Here is a 21532-nt window from a genome sequence, read left to right as displayed (position 1 = left end):
TGGCACGTATATACAGTGGAATATTACTCAGCCATACAAAGAAACGAAATTGAGTTATTTGTAGTAAGGTGGATGGACCTAGAGTCTGTCATACGCATTGAAGTAAGTGAGAAAGAGAAAAACAAATACCATATGCTAACACATGTATATGGAATCTAAAAAAAAAAAAAGGTTCTGAAGAACCTAGGGGCAGGACAGGAATAAAGACGCAGACCTAGAGAATGGACGAGGACATGGGGAGGGGGAAGGGTAAGCTGGGGTGAAGTGAGAAAGTGGCATGGACATATATGCACTACCAAATGTGAAATAGCTAGCTAGTGGGAAGCAGCTGCGTAGAACAGCGAGATCAGCTCCGTGCTTTGTGACCACCTAGAGGGGTGGGATAGGGAGGGTGGGAGGGAGATGCAAGAGGGAGGAGATATGGGGATATATGTATATGTATAGCTGATTCACGTTGTTATAAAGCAGAAACTAACACACATTGTAAAGCAATTATACCTCAATAAAGTTAAAAAAAATCTTCAGCTTGTTGAATATTCACTTCAATAATTCACTTAAATAATTATTGAACAGCTATAATTTACCAGGAGTAGTCTGTAGCTATGGGAAATAACAGCAGTGAGCAAAACAGGCCATGTTTACTGCCCTCTGAAAGCTTACAGTTTGGTGGGGGTAGGGGAGGAGGCGAGCAAGGAGGTAGAATGTTCAGTAAGATGTTAAGTGTTTTTTTTTTAATGTGGAAATATGAAACATTTATTTTAGATATCAGACAAGAACAGAGCTAAGTAATCCAATTTTACTGCAGCAGTATAAAAATGATGCCTTCACCACAGTGTAAGATTTAAATGCATCTGCACAAGGGTACACATTATGGAAAATGTAGTAAGATTGCTGCTGCCCTGCCAAGTACTTCCAGTCCCTACCCAGGTCCTACTGCAATACTGGTGTCTCAGTAGTTTCATGAAAGCAAATCATTAAAAATAATAATAATAAAGCAATTAAAAAGACAAATCAAAATGCTTCAGTGACCATATATCCAACTCAAACTTTATCTACTTAAATGATCTTCCCACTAATAAATCTTTATTTCACTCAAACTTGAACAATAAACCTTCCATACTGAAGTATCTTCCTTGCCTAATTAATTCAAAGGAAAAAACCAAAATGATTAGTAAAGAAAAATGTAGGAATTAACACACCCTTTTAATTTGTTTTAAATATTTTTAAGGTTTAAAAATTGTTTAAAGTTTTTAATTTCTAGGAAGAAAACATTATCTGAATGAATACCCTAATGGCAAACCACTGTAAAAATGTTTCAGCTGCATTTGGGGCAGAGGGGTAGGGATTATCTTCAAAGCACCCTAGCTTTCTTCCTGAGAAGGTCAGAGGTACACTGGTTTGTATTATTGCGACATCCATTAGGTGATCTAAGTTGCTTTTCCTTCAGCAGGGGCTTTATTTGTCAGAAGGGCATTATGCTCGACCTCCAAATGTGGCCGACAGTTTACTGATGAGATTCATAACCTTTGAGTTGCTCTGATATTTTGATGTATTTGCCGGGTTCTGAGCCACATCCTGGAAGGCCACCATAACTTCTGGATCCTGCATGGCTGCAAGAACCTCTGGATCACTAAGAATTTCATTGAGCCCAGGCATTCCTGCCATTCCAGGCATGCCCCCTCCCATTCCACCTGGAAAAGAGCCGCACTGAGCCCGTGATTGTCCTCTGGCCTCTTCCTCCCTCGGGGCTCTTGCGTGTTCTCCCTGAGCCTTCCTGACCCTTTCTGTTCTTTCTTTGATCTCTCGCTCTTCACGTTTTTGCTCATACTTTCTCCGATGTTCAGCAATTTTCTGGGCCCTTGGTTGAACTTCTTTCAGCATTGCACTGGCATCTTCATCATAATCCGTCTTATAGGCAAGGGCTAGATCATGAGCAGCTTCTTCCCAGTGGCCCAAAAGTCTGTGTGCTTCCCCTCGCCACTTGTGTGGCTGAGCAGAATCAGGATTTACTTCTATAGCTCTGTCACAGTCTCGGATGGCAGCATTTGGCTTCTGTAATTTGATGAAGACACTTGCTCTCTTGCCATACAGAATGGCCAAACGGGGATTTAGCTTGATGGCATCTGTGAACAAGTCAATGGATTTCTGTAGGTCACCATCATTTAGGGCATCAGTGGCAGCTACTTTTTTATCATTTGCCTGATCCATCATCTCCTCAGTTATCTCTACGCTTTCATCTCCCATTTCTTGAGGGGCATCAGTGTCTGGTTCAGTCACACCTTCATTGTCAATTTCTAGATCACTTTCCTCACTTGATGGTTCATCTGTCTTTATGTTTTCCTCCGCCTTCTTACTATCTTTTTTCTTCCTTGGTATTTTCTTCCAATTTAGTTTTATGAGTAGCAGGTGGTATTTTACCCCCCATGCTCTCCACCCACTCCCTCAGGAAGCGCATTTCCTCCGTGTGCAGAACGCTTGGGTCCTGCTTGCACATTTTCATGAAGGCTCGAAGCTCGCTCACTTTGCGGGGGGGTCCATGGTCCGGAGGCGGCGGGCGTGGTGAGGCTGCGGCCTGATTCCAGGCCCAATGTTAAGTGTTAGGGAGAAAAATAAAGCAATGCAGGGGGAAGGGCGAGGCTGAATTGGGTTATTTTAATGACGTGATCAGGGAAGGCTTCAATGCAGTGACCTTTGAGTGGAGTCTCAAAGGTAGTAGGAGTGCAAGGGCAAGAGGTACGGTGGAAGAGCATCTCAGACAGAGGGCCTCTCCTGGAGCACACAGGCCCGGGGCAGGAGTGAGCTGGTGCCTTCAAAGACCTGGAAGGAGAGCTGGGGCGGGTGGCAGAGCTGAGTGATGGCTGGCAGAGAGGGGGGGGCAGGAAGTCAGAGCGTGCAGGGCCTTGTAGACCATTGTGAGATCTTCCCGGTGAGATGAGATACCTTTGGGGGCTTTTGAGCAGAGGGCAGACCTTATCTGACTAAGACTTTGAAAGGTTTATGCTGGCTGCTGTGTTGAGACTAGGATGAAGGGGATAAAGGCTGAAGCAGGCTTGGTAGTTACGAAAATATTGCAAGCAGGCAGGTGAGAGGTATTTTGGAAAAAGATAGACGTCAGAGAAGTGATTCTGTATATATTTTGAAGGTAGAGCTGAAAGGATCGGAAAGGAGTTGGGTGTGAGATGTGAGAAGAAGAGAGGAGTGATGTTAACGTTTCTGGTAGCCCATGTGACCAGCGCCGTAAAGATGTGGTCTATCTCTTCGTGTACGTCTATTTTATTTGGAACAAAAACCTTTCCTGGATGCTCTCAGCAGATTTCCCCTTGGATCCTCTTGGCTGTGATTGGCCATGTATTCCTGTTGTAGGTACAAGTGAGGCCGGGAAAGCCAACATCTGTTCCTCTGAGGCCTTATAATGGGAGGTGGCCTCTGACAGCAAGAACAAGTTGGTGGGGGTGGGGTGGGGGGTGGAGTGGCTGCTGGTTGGGTAACAGTAGTGGCATCCGTATGTCATTGCCCACTTTTCTGTTGGGTTGGTCATCCTTTTAAAACATTTTTTTTTTTTAAAGTGACTTGTAAATACTCTTTGCATGTTAAGAAAATAAGCTCTTGTAATAGTAGATTCTAAATATTTCCAAGCCATATATTTTAATGAGGTTTTTTACTCAGATCAGTTTTCTAATTTTGAAATAAATGAATCCTTTCAAAGTTACAAGTGGGGGCAGGTGAATGCGGAGACTGATGCATAATTTATAGTTTTTCCTACTCTAGGTGCAAGTGTCATTTTAACCTGAATGCTGGCTAGTCATTCTTTATAAAACTCATTTGGGGTCTTGCAAGGGCAGCAGTGGGGTGGATGGGAAAAACAGAACCACCTGATTCCTCTGTGCCCCATAGATCTCTCTCTTGTTACTGCCTCCTACCACTGAAGATGTGCAGCTTCATCAGAGGCAGAGTCTTCAGTAAGGTTTTCTTCTTACAGTTTCTTCTTGCTTCTCTCTGCAGTGGTCATTGTCTACTGACTTCTCCCTCCCTCACTCCCTCCCTTCCTTCACCAACAAAGCTGATAACTGGCTTATTATAACAAGAGAATTTTGTTTTATTATATAATTAATTGTCCATCCTCCAACATGGGGGGCGTGTGCTCTTCCTTCTCAGTCACAGCAGAGTTTTGAGCTTCACCTCCACTGCTTACTAGTGGTGTGACCCAGACCGCTTCATTGCACAGCTCCCTTCCTGTTGTGCTAGGGATGGCATTCCCATCAAACACAATGCAAATGCTGCTTCCTGGAGTTGTACAGTGTGGTGGTTCTGATGTGACTTGAGGCAAGTTAATTCAGCCCTGAGTTTTCAATGAGATCATGAATGTGGAATTCTAAGAACACTGCCTTTAAGAGACTTAAGAGGAAATGATGAACAATTCCATAGCCCTTCGTTTTTACCTTTGACTAAGGGTTGATTACTAATAACTAATCAAGTGGAGAAGTAGGGTCATTGTGAAGTAGCTGTGAGGTATTATGGAAGGTATATTGTAAAAACCTCTATTTTTTCCCCCCTCTGCACACGTCATTGTTAAAAAAGCGATTGTGAGTATATGAGTTTGGATCATTTCCACAGTTCAGCTGGAGCTCTCAGGCCTTTCCAAGGCACCCTTGTGTTGATGCAGAGGGTAGGGGTGGGTACAGATAGGTGAGATACATTTACAGTTGTTGCATGATAACTTATCAAGGCATAGCCAAGAGAGGGAATTCAGTGCAAGCAAGTGAAAATATATTTAGTTTTCTATTTCCAAAGTGTTCACTTTAATATACTTTTGGTAGGATATTAGAACAATTTCTAAGTTCCAAGTTCTGTGCTTAAAATCAGGAGATTCTCTAAGGAGTCACTGGTTTAGTTTCTGTACCATAATTCAAGTAGAGTTACAACACCGTTACAGTAGTTGTTGGGAGTTTAGGGGTTTAGGGCTCAAAATAAATACACATTCACTTATGTCCTTTTTTGTGCGGGATACTTTTTTGGGGGAATTGTTTAAGTGTAGATTTACAAGGAAAATCAATTTAGTGCATATTAAATACAGTGTATGCCTTTTGATCAAAAGTTGCCTAGAGGAATGTTTTTCCAGTAGGTGCGGAGGGGAATGTAATCGTAAATAAGATTGTTTTATTCTTTTTTTAGAGTTTGGCTGCGTGCGGGACCTTTTTAGTTGCGGCATGCGGGATCTTAGCTGCAGCATGTGGGATCTAGTTCCCTGACCAGGGATTGAACCCGGGCCCCCCTCATTGCTGCATTGGGAGTGCGGAGTCTTAACCACTGGAGCACCAGGGAGGTCTCAAGATTGTTTTATTCTTTTTTTTTTTTTTTCCCCGGTATGCGGGCCTCTCACTGTTGTGGCCTCTCCCGTTGCGGAGCACAGGCTCCGGACGCGCAGGCTCAGCGGCCATGGCTCACGGGCCCAGCTGCTCCGCGGCATGTGGGATCTTCCCGGACCGGGGCACGAACCCGTGTCCCCTGCATCGTCAGGCGGACTCTCAACCACTGCGCCACCAGGGAAGCCCAAGATTGTTTTATTCTTAATGAAGTTATGTCTTAGAGCAAGAGAAAGGTACATAAATTTTTCCTTATATTGGCCCTGTATTATAATTTGACTTAGAACCTTGTAGCTTTAGATTTGTAGTGATTACTAACCACCTGTCACTGTGCAGATCTGTAAAGACTCCATGGTGAGATGAATGTATAGGAGAAGTGTAGGAGTTACGTGCTAGTGCATACCTAGGCAGAAGGAGCAACTTAAGGATTGGTGGCACAGACCTGCGAAATTGCTCGGCCCATTTGTAAAGTGTTCAGTGTTAATAAAAATGCAATATACTGTATATCATCGTTCCCACATTGAATTTAACCATAAATAATGATACAATTGTGGCTGTAAAGCAGTTGTCTCCAAACTTATATTTGTTTTCTTTTTCTTTTTTAAAAAATTATTATTTATTTAAAAAAATTTATTTATTTTATTTATTTGGTTTTGGCTGCATTGGCTCTTCGTTGCTGCACTTGGGCTTTCTCTAGTTGCGGTGAGTGGGGGCTACTCTTCGTTGCGGTGCGCGGGCTTCTCATTGCGGTGGCTTCTCTTGTTGTGGAGCATGGGCTCTAGGCATGCGGGCTTCAGTAGTTGTGGCGTGAAGGCTCAGTTGTGGCTCGCGGGCTCTAGAGCGCAGGCTTAGTAGTTGTGGTGCACGGGCTTTGTTGCTCCGCGGCACGTGGGATTTTCCCGGAACAGGGCTCGAACCCATGTCCCCTGCATTGGCAGAGGATTCTTAATCACTGCGCCACCAGGGAAGTCCCAAACATATTTGAATCATGCCTCCATTAGTAAGAATTTGAATCCTTGCTTTCAACATCTGTATCCTTTTTATTTTTCTTTTTGAAATAAATAGTGTACGTCTATCACAGTCCTTATATTAATACGGGTTGCTAAACTTTAGGAGAGCTAAATTTCACGTTCCTTATTAATCTCAAGTTGTAGGATTTGCAGGCCTGTGATTGGGACATTTAAGTGTGTTGTGTGCATTCTGCTTTGGAGACCACTACTCTAAAAGACCATGGTATAAAGAAGATACAGAATGTTCGTTTTTCTGCTTTGAATGTTAAGTGGTATGTAGTGTAGATGGGTGGGATAGAGAGAGTGATGATGAGTGGAATCTTTGAATCCCGAAGAGGCCATTGGAGGAATCAGAGTATTGGTGAAATAAAAAGTTTGAGTTCTGGGTCTGCATTCTGTGAAGGCTGTAAATGAATATTCATGTCTCCTTAACGTTTATTTAGTGTCCACTGTGCGCCAGGCACTCTTCCCAGCAATTTCATATATGTTACTTAATCCACAACCCTTTTACTGATGAAGAATCCAGCTTGTTAATTTATGTAAGTGGGAAAAAGCCAGAATTTTTCCAGGACTTTGACTCAAAGCTCTTTGTTTTTCTCTTTTTACTACAGCTCTTTTGAGGAGCTCTAAAATCTAGTTGAGGAGTTAGGAGAAATAGACATTCGACAAAGTGTTAAAGAGGAAATTCTAAGTCCTTGGAATAGTGACTGTGTTTCTTGGGTCAGAGCTCTGTCTAGCCAAGTGCATACAGAAGATGTTTAATAAATACCTGTTAAGCATTCAAGGACTCTTAGTATCAAGAAGCGTGGGATTTTAAGACATGTGGACTTGAGTCTCAGTACTTCCATTTCCTAACTGTATGACCTTGACCAGTTACTTACCCTCTCTGAGCCAGAGTTTGCTTATCTGAAAAATGGGGGACTCAATCTCAGTTGCACTGGGTTGTTATGAGAATTAAATGATAATGTATAAGGTGCCTAAGTCACAGGGTCTATTTTGTGTTACCTAGCTTCTATAATGACTTTGAACACAAACACAGGAAGGTTCTGTACTTGTTATAACTGTTGGTTCTCTAATCTCCAGGGAGGTGTGTAACAACAGTGCTCTCCAGTTTCTACCTCCACCAGTTCCTTTTGGAGCTGGTAAAAATTAAAAATATCGTATTTTAACATAGTACATTATTTTGTTTCAAATGATAAATAGTAAGATAAAATGTAGTTTTTGTGGCCAGTGTATGGTAAACTCTGATGTCTAGGATATTTTCTTATATCATTTAATTTAATCGTTTTTTTTGGGGGGTGGTGGTGGTAAATACAGGCCAGCGTGAAGAAGAAAATGAAAACATCCACAACTTCACTGTTCACGCAACCCTTGCTGGCTTAAAAAAATTCCATGTACGTGATTAAGAAATTTAATTCTATAAACTAGAAGCCCCCTCTATTAGCTTGGGTGTCATAAAAAAATACCACAGACTGGTGGCTTAAACAACAAAAACTTATTTTCTCACAATTTTGGAGTCTGGAAGCCCCAGATCAAGGTGTCAGCAGGTTGAGTTTCTTCTGAGGCCTCTCTCCTTGGCTCGCAGGTGGCTGCCTTCTCACTGTGTCCTCACCAGGTCATCCCTCTGTGTTGTCCGTGTTCTCATCTCCTCTTCTTCTTTTTTTTAAATTTTTATTTCTTTTTTTCTTTTTTTTTTTTTTTTTTTTTTTGCTGTACGCGGGCCTCTCACTGTTGTGGCCTCTCCCATTGTGGAGCACAGGCTTGGGAGGCGCAGGCTCAGAGGCCATGGCTCATGGGCCCAGCCGCTCTGCGGCATGTGGGATCTTCCCGGACCGGGGCATGAACCTGTGTCCCCTGCATCAGCAGGCGGACTCTCAACCACTGCGCCACCAGGGAAGCCCTTATTTCTATTTTAAATTTAAAAAAAAAAAATAAATTTATTTATTTTATTTATTTATTTTTGGCTGTGTTGGGTCTTTGTTGTGGTGCGCAGGCTTCTCATTATGGTGGCTTCTCTCGTTGTGGAGCATGGGCTCTAGGCATGCGGGCTTCAGTAGTTGCGGCACGTGGGCTCAGTAGTTGTGGCTCGCGGGCTCTAGAGCACAGGCTCAGTAGTTGTGGTACACGGTCTTAGTTGCTCCACGGCATGAGGCGTCTTCCTGGACCAGGGATCGAACCCGTGTTCCCTGCATTGGCAGGCAGATTCTTAACCACTGTGCCACCACTGTGTGCCACTGTGTCCTTCTTAAAAGGACATTTGTCATACTGGATTCGGGTTCACTCTAACACACTGTTTTTAACTTCATTACATCTTTATAGGCTGTATCTCCAGATACAGTCACACTCTGAGATGCTGGGCGTGTGGGCTTCGGCATATGAATTTGGGGCGAGCACAGTTCAGCCCGTAACTGCCCTACCCTTGAAACTGCTGGTGACTGTTGTATTTATATAGTTCCAGAAGAAGTTCCTGTTTGTATATCTGTGAGCATATGAAGTTATATAACTATGGGTAATTAAATTAGTTTCTTTGAACTTAATGTGAACAGTATACATAGCAGCAAAGAATTACTGCTGTAGGTTTGTGCTAGGTTGGGGAAATCAACTTGTTATATGGAACCAGACGTGATGGTATATTTGTGTGTGTGTGTGTGTGTGTAGTATATATGAGTTTATGTAAATACCAATATACGAAAGCCTCTTCAATGTAAAGTTGACTAGTTTCATGTTTGTCTTAAGTCCTTGACGAGCTAAAACTTTTTGTGTGTGTGTCAACCTATGAGTTTGATTTATTTATTTGAGTTTGATTTATTTATTTGAGTTTGATTTATTTATTTATTCATTCAGTCCTTACTGCGTACATACTGCTGTGTCAGGTACTCTGTTAGGCATTGGAAGTATGCAGCATCATAAGATGAGATCCCTGCCAATCAGCCCTAAAGTTGGGTGAACCAGCAAGGGTGGTGAGACAAGTGGAGATATGGATAGGCTTCTGAGTCCTGAAAAGAGGAGGAGCTCTTTGTACCCTGAGACTTACACAACGCTTTTCTAGAGGAGATAACACTAAACTGAAGCTTGTAAGGACCGTCCAAAGAGTATTTCAGGCAGAGGGAATAGCACATGTAAAGGCAGAGAGTTTTGAAGGGGATGATAAAAGGTTAAATATGGTGAAAGTATAACATGGAGAGGAGTGACAGTAGGTGAGGCTGAGCTGGTGGCATAAGTTGCATCATGAAGGGTCTTTTATGCCATATTAAGAAGTTTGTGGGGCTTTCCTGGTGGCGCAGTGGTTAAGAATCTGCCTGCCAATGCAGGGGACACAGGTTCGAGCCCTGGTCCAGGAAGATCCCACATGCCGCGGAGCAACTAAGCCCGTGTGCCATGAGTACTGAGCCCGTGAGCCTAGATCCCGTGCTCCGCAACAAGAGAAGCCACCACAATAAGCACGTGCACCACAACGAAGAGTAGCCCACACTCTACACAACTAGAGAAGGCCCGCGTGCACCAACAAAGACCAACACAGCCAAAAATAAATAAATAAATTATTAAAAAAAGTTTGTATTTCTTTCTTTTTTTTTTAAGAAGTTTGTATATCTGTCTCTAAGGCTTGCAATATGCCACCACTGAAGGACGAAAGAAGGGGAGCAGCATCGTATTTGCATTTTCAAAGTATCTGCATTGGTGTGGAGGAGAAACGAGGGAGATTGGAAGTGGTTGGGTGTTGGCAGGTGAGAGAGGAATGACTGCCTGGAAGAAGACAGTTCGGGGGATGACAGAGAGGCAACAGACTGAAAAGAGGTTTCAGAGGTAGGATTAATAGGACTTATTTAGGAAGGGGAGAAAAGTGAAATGATTGAAGTTTCTAGGCGGATGGAACAGATTTGGGTAGAAGTCAGATGATGACAGGTTGAGTTGTGGATCTGTTGAACTAAAAGTGCCTATGTTCCATTCAAGCGAAGATGCTCACCGGGAATGTGGATGTGTGGAGGGTGGGTGTGGACTAGAGCCCAGACCCGGTGTGAAGGTGGGAGTTGAGGGCATAAGAACCTGTCTAGTGAAAGGAAGCAATTGGGAGCTGTATTCCAGGGAGCGTTAGTATTTTTACTGGTGGTCAGAAGGAAACACCGTAAAGTTGGCCAGCGAAGCCAGGAGATAGATTTCTAGCAGGTCTGTGTATGATGTAGTGTCGGTTGTTATAGGAATAACTGTGGGGTGAGATAAAGATGACTTAGAGAGTGTCTGATGGATTTGACTATCTGCTCTCTGGAATAGTGGGTTTGTTAACCAGATTACAGAAGGTTCTGTGGTGAATTAGAGACAAGAGAAAGAATAGGCACGAATAACTGACGAGACTTTCTAAAGAAGGTAACGTGTATGGTATCAGAGAGGAAGGAAGCGGGGCTCAGGAATGATGGACATTTAGAGGTAGGTAAGGCTAGATTTATGGGAGGGAGACAGTGGCAGGAATGGTGGTAGTGGGGAGAGGTTAAAGGGAAACAAAAAAGGGAGGGCATTTTGGAGTAAGGGGTTGACTTGGGATCCACAGCACATGCTGTTGGTAACTTACGTAAGCACACGTAAGGGAGGATACCTCAGTATTGCACTCATTTGATTTTTAAAATGATGCTACTGTGAATGTTTTGGTGAGCTTTTATTCTTTATTTTTTCCTCCCCTACTAAATGGCTATCTTGGATAATCTCTTGAGTGTGAATTGGAATATCCTCAATTTGTCTCAGGACCAAAGATATATTCTGGTATCAGGAACTAGGTGTTTTTTTTTTTTCATTTTCAATTATACTTAAGTAGGAAAAGCTGAATTAGTGAACCTGTTACATGGCGTTGAGATATTTTCTGGTGATGGGGAAAGGAATCTAGCTAGCACTCTGAGTTAGCCTGTTACACTGGGGAAGAACAATAGCTTCCTAGGGCTATTGTAACAGAGTACCAGAAACAAATCTACTGTCTCACATCTGCTCCAGGCCTCTCTCTTAGTTTCTGGTGGTTGCTGGGCAGTCCTTGGTGTTCCTTGAGTTGCAGCTGCATCACTCCAGTCTGTCTCCATTGTCACAAGACCTTCTCCCTGTATGTCTGTGTCTCTTTGTCCAAATTACCCTCTTATAAGGACACTGGCCATACTAGATTTAGGGCTCATCTTACTCCAGTATGACCTTATCTTAACTTGATTACATCTGCAAAGACCCTATTTCCAAATCAGGTCACATTTCTCAGGTTCCAGGTGGACATGAATTCTGGGGACAGTATTCAACAAAATATGGTAGTTTTAGAAATGAATTTCTAAAGTGAAGTTTCATGCATCAACTAAAGTTGTAGAGCGGGTTTTATAATACTAATGGAATTGTCAAAGCAGGCCCATTAGAATTGTTTTAACCTATTTAGGGCTTAAGTTTCTGTGATTATACGTTTTTAGTATTGTAAACCAATTCAGATGAAATCCTATAAATCTAAATCCGAATTATAAATTAAAACTTCCCCACTTTTATTATTTTTAAGTGTAAGAATACCATTATTACCAAGGAGAGATCATTGAGGATAATCTTTTCTGATGAGAAAATGATGAGAAATGCCATTGTATGTTTTAAAGTAGATGGTTGTAAAATGCTTACTATTGGATTCCCCTCTGTCCCCCAAATACCAGACTGGTTTGTGAAAAAAATAAACCTTTTTATTCTAAATCTAGTAGTAAAAAAAGAAATTTAACCTAGTCTGGGTAGATACCACCTGAAGATGTAACTCTTTTTTTTGTTGTTGTTGTTGTTGAGTTTCTTTGTACATAATTTCTGCTTTTTTCTTGTGTTTTCAGTTTTCAGGGATGGTAGAAAGGTACATTTTCTTCATCGTCTTGCCTTCTTTTAAAATTTATGTCAGGCTTCATCCAGGTCTTTCTGCTGTATTTTAGACCAGTGCTGTCCAGTAGTGCTTTCTGTAGTAATGGAAATGCTCTATATCTATGCTTTTCACTGTGGTAGCCGCTGGAAATGGAGCTGGTGGGACTGAGGAGCTGAATTTTAATAGTATTTAATTTTAATTAATTTAAGTTTAAATCGTCACATGTAGCTAGTAGCTACTGTGTTGCTCAGCACAATTCTAGACTTCTCTCCGATTTCTCTCTCCAGTCCTGCCTTCCTTTTCTCTCAGGTGGTCATTAGTTTGGGGTCTGTCCTACCAAAATTTTTTTGGTGTATATGTAAGAAATACGTGCACATGTTTGAATATTTACTGGTATTAAAAAAATACATTTATGTATTTATTTATTTTTGGCTGCGTTGTGTTTTCATTGCTGCGCGCTGGCTTTCTCTGGTTGTGGTGTGCAGGCTTCTCATTGCAGTGGCTTCTCTTGTGGAGCACAGGCTCTAGGTGCACGGGCTTTAGTAGTTGTCGTACACGGGCTTAGTTGCTCTGTGGCATGTGGGATCTTCCCAGACCAGGGCTCGAACCTGTGTCCCCTGCATTGGCAGGTGAATTCTTAATCACTGTACCACGAGGGGAGTCCTGTGTGTGTGTTTTTAAATGTATTAAAAGAGATTTACTTACAGATGTGTAAACACATGTATATACGTGTATATGAGTGAAATTGACCAAATGATATATTCACTATAAAGGGCTACATTTTTTTCCCCTCCCAACCTGGACGCTTCACTCTACATATTATGCTAATGTGGGATTTGGGGAGTTTGATCAGTTTACATTACTGTAAATCATAGATATGTCTTAAAGTATTTCTAATTCTAACAGTACACGTCCTAATCATAAATTCAAACTCTAACAAAAGGTATAAATCACAAGTGCAGGTCTACTCCTCCGAGGTAATCACTGGAAACTTTCTTGTATTTCTTTCCAGATGTTTTTCATTTGTAAGTAAGAGATGTATGTATGTAGGAAAAACAAAAAAAAGGAAAGATATAGGTATGTATTTTTTGAAAACAAATGGAATTATGCTGTAAACACTGTTCTGTAACTTGCTTCTTTTGCTTAACAGTGTATCTTGTACATCTTTTCATAGGTACATGTTGATTAATAATGTAGGTACAATTCAGTGATAATTGAAATAAAGTGTTTTTCCATTTACTGAATCCTATTTTTTTTAATTAGTTTTTTTTTTTTTCGTTGCACCGGGTCTTAGTTGCGGCATGCGAACTCTTAGTTGCGGCATGCATGTGGGATCTAGTTCCCAGACCAGGGATGAACCTGGGCCCCTGCATTGGGAGCGTGGGGTCTTACCCCTGTGCCACCAGGGAAGTCCCCCTGAATCCTATTTTTAAAAGTTACTAATATTATTAAATCATGTTATATAATTGTCAGTAGGGATGGCTCAGGTAAAATCTAATAGGAAAGGCTGAATTAAAATTTTAAACTTGTGGGACTTCCCTGGTGGTCCATTGGTTAAGACTCTGCACTCCCAATGTCAGGGACACAGCTTTGATCCCTGGTCAGGGAACTAAGATCCCACATGCCACAAGGTGTGGCCAAAAAAAAAAAGAAAAAAAATTTTTTTTGAAAACTTGTACTATATATACCTATTTGCAAACATAACGGAGTTTGGTCTTTTTAATGTACATGGTCTTTTAAAAATATCTTATTCTGATGTCTCTTGTAAAACCCCACTTAAACTTTTGGGAGCTGATTTCTATCTTTTTGCTGTAAGATAACACTGTTCTGCAGTTATTCTTCTGAGAGTGATTTTTCTTTTTAAAGGAATGCATAGCAAAATTCTGTATTAAATGTGTTCACTCCTGGTTCCACTTACTGGTCTTATGATCTTAGAAGATGCTTAAGAGCCTGAGCTCTGTATTAATGCAGTGCTAGTTCAAATCCTGGGTGTACCACTTAATAATTAATTGTGTGACCATGATCCTCTCCCTGCTTCAGTTTTCTTGTCTGTAAAATGAGGAGTGATGATTGATGTGATGGGTCCATAAAAAGTACTGTGTTAGTTGAAATTATGACAGCTGCTGTAACAGATAAACCCTGAAATCTCAGGGGCTTAAGAAAATAATGGTTTATTCTACTGGGACTTGAGTCAATCTGTTCTCTGATGTCTTCTATACATGACTTCCAAGATTGCCCTGGGCATTGATATCCACCTGGCAGATGGGGGAGGGAGGGGTGCAGGATTGTGTGGGAGCTTTGGAGGTAGGGCCTGGGAGTAGTGAAGAGGTATCCAGCACTTTCGCCCACATTTCATCGTCAGGAACTCAGACACATGGCAGGGAGGCTGGGAAATGTAGCCTCGCTGCTTGCCCAGGAGGACAGGGAAAATGCGTTTGGTGAATAGCCAGCCAGTCTTTGCAGTAAGTACTCAGCCTAGAAGATGGTTCTAAAGTTGTTGTTAAGCAAGTCACTTTACCTCTTGTTGGGGGGTTCTGTGTTTCCGTCTGTGAAGGTAGGAGGGTGGTGATGATGAGGGGAATGGTTAACATTTGTTGAGAACTGCTATGAAGCACTGTTTTAGGAGAACTGTATATTAAAACTGTATTCATTCAATTCTTTAAGAAGTCCTCTAAGGTAAAGACTGTTACCATCCTTTTTTTTCTTAACATCCAAGGAAACTAAGGCACAGATGGAGTCATACATGGAGTTAGGATTTGAAGCCAGGCAGTGTTCACTGCAGGGTCTGTGCTTTTAGTGCGCTCTACTGAAAGTCTTGTGTAAACACAGCTTCATTTAACCCCCTGGACCCTGCTGTGTCCTGAATCTTTCTTCTCTTGGTGTCTTTTCTTCAGCAGAGGTCTTCTTTGTGCCAAAATAATTTCTTTCAAGTTGCTCCACCTCCATCTGTGATCCTTTTTCCCTTCCCTCCACTTGCCCTTATATTCAGTAGACTTATAGTCACTCCTTTTCCCTTTCCACCTGTTTTTTTTTTTTAAACTTTCTATTAGAGAAAATTTGCCCATATCCAAGTGTGTAGAGAATAGTATAGTGAACCCCAAAGTATCCATCTTCTAGCTTAAACAGTCATCAACACATGGCCAATGTTGTTTCATTTATACTGTTACCCCCTTCTCCTCTTCTGTTATTTTGGAACAAATTGCAGGCATAATTTCATTTATAAATATTTGAGAATGTATCTCTAAAAAGTAAAGACTTAAGAAAACCCAAATACCACCTTCATACCTAAAAATAGTTAACAGTTGAAGTCCAGAATACCATCAGATATTGAGTGTTCAGTTTAACAGGTGTCTCAATTTAAAAACAAAACAAAACAAAACCAGTTTGTTTGAATCAGGAGCTGAATGAGGCCCACACATTGTGATTAAGTCTTTTTTACTCTATAGGTTGCTACCTCCTTTTTTCCTTGCCATTTATTTGTTGAAGGAACAAGTTATTTGCCCTGTAGAGAGTTTCCTGCTGTTTGGATTTTGCTGATTGTATCCCTGAGGTTTAACATGTCTTTCTAGTCTCTGTATTTCCAAGTTCAAGTTCACCCTTGAACAACCTTGGGGTTAGGGATGCCAGTCCTCTGCACAGTTGAATTTCTGTGTATAAATTCTTTTTGTGTGTGTGTGTGTAACTTTAAAGCCAGCCCTCCGTATCTGTGGTTCTGCATCCACAGATTCACCCAATTACAGATTGTATAGTACTGCAGTACCTTATTCACTGGAAAAAATCCATGTGTAAGTGCACCTGCCTAGTTCAAACCTGGGTGATTCAGGGGTCAACTGTACGTAGTTGGAGCTAGAGGCTTGATCAGGTTTGAGTTCCATTTTATTTTCCGTGACTGCTGCTCATGTTGCAGTGCATTCTTTCAGCTGGAGGCACATAATGTCTGGTTGTCTCTTTCTGTGATACTGGCAGCTATTGATGACCAGTGTCTGGGTCTGATTCATTTACTAGGTTGTAAAGTGGTGATGTTCTGTTATGCCTTCATTTTATTAGCTGGAATGCTTTTTATAAAGAGAAAAATCCCCCTCACCTGTTGTTTGGTTGCCTAGTGTAACAGTTTATATAGGAGAGGCAGGATAAATGTTTGATTCTTTCTCTTTCTTTATCGGTTTGTGGTGTAATGAGTTGGTTCATGAGCATTTCCCAACTGTGCTTGATAGGTTTTCTTATTCTTATTTTGTCATGTATAACTCACTATGCAGGAAAGTATCTGACAATTAACAGGTAAAGGCAAGATTCCACCACAGTCACCAGCTGGTAGGGGACCGGTACAGTGTGGCCGAAATAGTGTTCTACACATACTGGGGAGCATGTAACAGAGGTGCTTAGCTTGAAGGTTGGGAAAGAGCTCTATAGTTGATCTTGAGCTGCGTTTTGAAGGTTGAATAGCAGTTTGCTTCTGGAGGAGGTGATTCCTTTCCAGGCAGAGGGAGCAGCATGTGCAAAGGCTCTGGGGAGTGAGTGCATTTGTAACTGTGGGGATTTCTTATGGCTGAGCCGAGTGTGCTTGGTGTAGGAGGCTGCAGAGATGGTGGGGATTTTAAGTCGATGAAGGAAGAGTTTTGACTTAACTCTGAAGGCCATGGAGGGACACTGAAAGGTTTTTATCCAGGTGAATGACATAAGAAACACATCTTATGAGGATCACTTTGGCACCACTGTGGAGAGTGGCTCATGGTGCCCTTTTCTGAAATGCTTATATTGCTCCCTTCTTCTTCCCCCATTGCCGCCAACACACACACACACACACACACACTCCCTCTCTCTCTCTCTCTTTCTCTCTCTCTGCCTCAGGCCTCCTTCTAGAGTCCTGGCTCTTGTTCTTTCCAGAGCTTGGGTAACTGTCAAGGCTAGAAAGGAGGCTGTCTGGAAAAAAAGGTTGGTTGCAGTGGTTGAGAAGTCACTGCTGCTGTCCAGGCAGTACAGTGCTAGGCATCATAGGAGAAATGATGACAGGAAATGTAGATGACTAACGAGCACATAACTGTGGTGCCAGGCACTGTTCCCAGCATGCTACTGTCCCCGTTGTACAGATGAGCAGATGTGCAGGGGAAGTTAAGGGACTTGCTCAAGGTTATACTCTAGTAAGAGGCAGAGGTGAGATGGAACCTGAGCATTCGGCCTCATCCGAGTTTGTGCTTTGTGCCTAATGCACACCAAGCAGTCCCCATAACATGTGTCATATACTCCCTCCCCTCCCAGGGTTTCCAGGCCTCTGACCCTTCCCCTTAGCCTTATATCAACATAGTCTTTCCCAGGGTTTGTGGTCTAGTAGCCGCCTATCCCATGACAAAGTGAGAATCCCCAGTGTGGCTGATGATACAGTTTGATCCCTGAACTGTGGGGGGAGATGTTTTAGCATTCCTACCGAAAAAAATTTTTCTCACACATACGTTAAACCCAGGTTTCTTAGGTTTTGTGAGACTGCCATTCAACTATAAGTAGTTGAGTTAAATATGTTTATTGTATCAGAAGAAAATTAATACATCTAAATTATAAATGTTCATCAACAAAAGAACATAAAAATGCCCCACCATCTTAATTTAAGGTTTACAAACAGTGGTATATATTTTTTACATACACATACGAATTATGTATGTATACATACATGTATGGAAAACATGTAGAAAAAATAGAAAATAAACCAAAAACTAAGTCGTCCATGAAGTCAGTAAAGTTGCAGGGTACAAAATTAATATGCAGAAATCTGCTGCTTTTCTATACACTGATAGCAAACTATCAGAAAGAGAAATTAAGAAAACAATTCCATTTATAATTGAATCAAAGAGAAGGTGTAAAAGATCTGTACTCAGAAAACAATAAGACACTGTTGAAAGAAATTGAAGACAACAGTAACAAATGGAAAGATGTACAGTTGTGTTCATGGATTGAAAGAGTTAATATTATTAAAATGACCACACTACCCAAGGGAATCTACAGATTCCGTGCAGTCCCTATGAAAATACCAATGGCATTATCCAGAGAACTAGAGCAAATAATTCTAAAATTTTTATGGAAACAGAAAAGACCCCAAATAGCCAGAACAATCTCGAGAAAGAAGAACAAACCTGGAGGGATCATGCTCCCTGATTTCAAACTATATTACAAAGCTACAGTAACCAGAAACAGTATGGTACTGGCACAAAAACAGACACATAGATCAATGAAACAGAATAGAGAGCCCAGAAACAAACCACATTTAATGTGGTCAATTAATCTACAACAAAGGAGGCAAGGATATACCATGGGGAAAAGGCTGCCTCTTCAGTAAATGGTTTTGGGAACACTGGACAGCTACATGCAAAAGAATCAAACTGGACTACTTTCTCATAACATATACAAACACACACAATAAATATATAAACTCAAAATGGATTGAAGACTTAAATGTAAGACCTGAAACCATAAAACTTCTAGAAGAAAACATAGGCAGGTATGGTCTTTGACATCGGTATTAGCAGTATCTTTTTGCATATGTCTTCTCAGGCAAGGGAAACAAAAGCAAAAAAAAAAAAAAAAGACTATTCAAACTAAAAAGCTTTTGCACAGTGAAGGAAACCATCAAGAAAACAAAAAGGCCACCTACTGAGTAGGAGAAGATATTTGCAAAAGATATATCTGATAAGCAGTTAATATCCAAAATATACAAAGTGTACAAAGAACGCATTCAACTCAACATCAGAAAACCAAACAACCCAAATTAAAAGTGGGCAGAGAAACTGAATAGGCATTTTCCCAAAGAAGACATACAGATGGCCAACAGTCACATGAAAAGATGCTCGGCCTCACTAATCATCATGGAAGTGCAAATCAAAACCACAATGAGGTATCACCTCACACCTGTCAGAATGGCTCTTAGCAAACAGACAACAAAGAACAAGTGTTGGTGCAGATGTGAAGAAATGGGAACCCCCACACCCTGTTGGAGGGAATGTAAGTTGGTGCAGCTACTATGGAAGACAGTGTGGAGTTTCCTCAAAAAATTAAAAATAGAGCTATCATACAATCCAGCAATTCCACTCGTGGGTATTTATCCGAAGAAAATGAAAACACCTACTTTAAGAGATACATGTACCCTTGTGTTCATAACAGCACTGTTTACAATAGTCAAAGATATGGAAGCAGCCTAAATGCTCATCAGTAGATGAATGGATAAAGAAGATGTGATATATATACACAGTAGAATATTACTCAGCTATGAAAAAGAATGAAATCTTGCCATTTGCAACAACATGGGTGTGGGCCTAGAGGGTATTATACTAAGTGAAATAAGTCAGACAGAGAAAGACAAATACCATATGATTTCACTTATATGTGGAATCTAAAAAACAAAAGAAATGAACAAACATAAGAAGACAGAGTCATAGATCTAGAGAACAAGCAGGTGGTTGCCAGAGGGGAGAGGGGAGAGGGGAGAGGGGAGAGGGGATGAGAGAAATAGGTGAGGGAGATTAAGAGGTACAAACTCCCAGTTATAAACTAAATGAGTCACAGGTATGAAATCTATAGTGTGGGGAATACAGTCAATAATTATTATCTTTGTATGATGACAGATCTTAACTAGACTTATCGTGGTAATCATGTTGAAATGTATAGAAATATTGAATCATTATGTTGTGTAACGGGAAGTATCATAGTGTTGTAGATCAATTATACTTCAAAATCAAACAAACGAATTTGTAGAAAAAGATACCATTTGTTATCAGAGGTGGGGAACAGGAGGAGGGGGAATTTGATGAAGGCCTTCAAAAGGTACAAATTTCTAGTTTATAAGATAAATGTACGTACTAGAAATGTAATGTACAAGATGATAAAGGTAATTAACACTCTAGGTTATATATGAAAGTTGTTAAGAGAGAAAATCCTAAGAGTGGGCATCACAAGGAAAACATTTTTTCTTTTTTATCTGTACAAAATGATGAACGTTCACTAAGCTTACTGTAGCAATCATTTCATGATGTACGTAAGTCAAATCATTATGCTGTACACTTTAAACTTACACAGTGCTATATGTCAATGATATCTTGATAAAACTGGAAGGAAAAAAAGAGCATTGAAGATTGGTTTGGGAATGTAAATACCCCTCCTGCCCCCCATTCAGCTTACAGATGAATCAGTCACAATTTTATCTGTCTGAATGTAAAAGAGAACTAGTGGATGGCCTGAGGACCAGAGGGGTGGGATGGGGTGGGGCAGGTTGTGGGGGTAGAGATGACTCTGCTTTCGGGGATTGTGAGAATTGTTTAAAAGGATGGTAAATTTGAAGGGTAAGATGAGTTCAGAGAGGGGGAGAGGTGTACAGGGGGTGTTTAGAATAAGGACAGTGAGCAAAGGGGGTTACCTCTCATGAGAAAGAGCTATGGATAGATAAGATTCCCAATAAATTGATCCCTTAGAGCTATTCTGAGTTGAAAGCTTATCTTTTATCTGAATGGAGCCCAAGTGGCTTTTGGTTTCTCTGATCTGGAAAGATTGTTTGTGTGCCCCAGTAACTCATTTTGCTGAAAAAGGATATTCTTGGGGGGGGGGCAGTGGGAAAAAGAATTGGAAAGGCAGATTGTGGCCAGTTGAAAAATGGCCTTGAATGCCAAGCTTCAGGAACTGGGTTTTTATTTGGTATGTTGTAGGCAACCTTATGGAATTTTGAGCAGGTGAAAAATGCAGTATTAGCAAGTCAGATAGCTAGGGAGGGAGGGTGGGAGGCATAGACAACACCAAGAGCTCCAGAGAAAACATCGAGTGAAATAGTTCAGATGGTGGCACCGGGCCTAGAAGGGGATACGTTGGAAGGTGAAGCATTACATGGAAAGAGGTGGCAGAATGTGGTGATTAACTGCAGTAGGAACACACAAAAGGAAAGGGATAAACACACATTACTCAAAGCTTTTAGCCTGAGTTCTTGAGAATAGGTATCAGGAGAGGAAGACAATTTCATTTCTGAAAGCTATTCTAAACTAAATGTAGCTTTTAAAAATTTTAAAAACCAAATCTTGAGATTCATGGTGTATCTAGTTTCACTTGCCAAATTATTAAAATTATGTTGTGAATTTAAGATATTTTAAGGCCCCTATTGTAGTAGAAATAGGAGAAAATGGGAGGAACATGCGTTGGGCAGTCAGGAAGGGTGAGCAGACTGTGCTGGTCAGACGCCTAGGGGGGCTTCTCGTCCCTGGCTGATCCTTGTGGGGGCCGTGCTGTGCACTGAGTAGCGGCATCCCCTAGATGTCTTCAGATACGGCCAGTAGGCCTGGGGGTGGAGG

At 41.3% G+C, this 21532-nt stretch overlaps 2 protein-coding genes across 11 annotated transcripts in view; one reads left to right on the top strand and one right to left on the bottom strand.

The window, feature by feature from the left end:
• The window catches only part of KMT2C (lysine methyltransferase 2C), a 293955-nt gene that overhangs the window by 35975 nt on the left and 236448 nt on the right, over positions 1 to 21532 (top strand). The gene's annotated exons all lie outside the window — the stretch shown is intronic.
• LOC309966061 (hsc70-interacting protein-like) lies at positions 783 to 2760 on the bottom strand. Its single transcript, XM_082845980.1, is given in 2 exon segments — positions 783 to 2359; positions 2361 to 2760. Coding segments are annotated over 2 exon segments (1026 nt in total). The 5' UTR covers positions 2501 to 2760; the 3' UTR covers positions 783 to 1473.

Source organism: Leucopleurus acutus (genome assembly GCF_964270905.1).
Source record: "Leucopleurus acutus genome assembly, chromosome: 9".
Taxonomy (NCBI): Eukaryota; Metazoa; Chordata; class Mammalia; order Artiodactyla; family Delphinidae; genus Leucopleurus; species Leucopleurus acutus.
The sequence above is the reverse complement of the archived record's forward strand: the minus strand, read 5'-3'. Positions and strand labels throughout refer to the sequence as shown.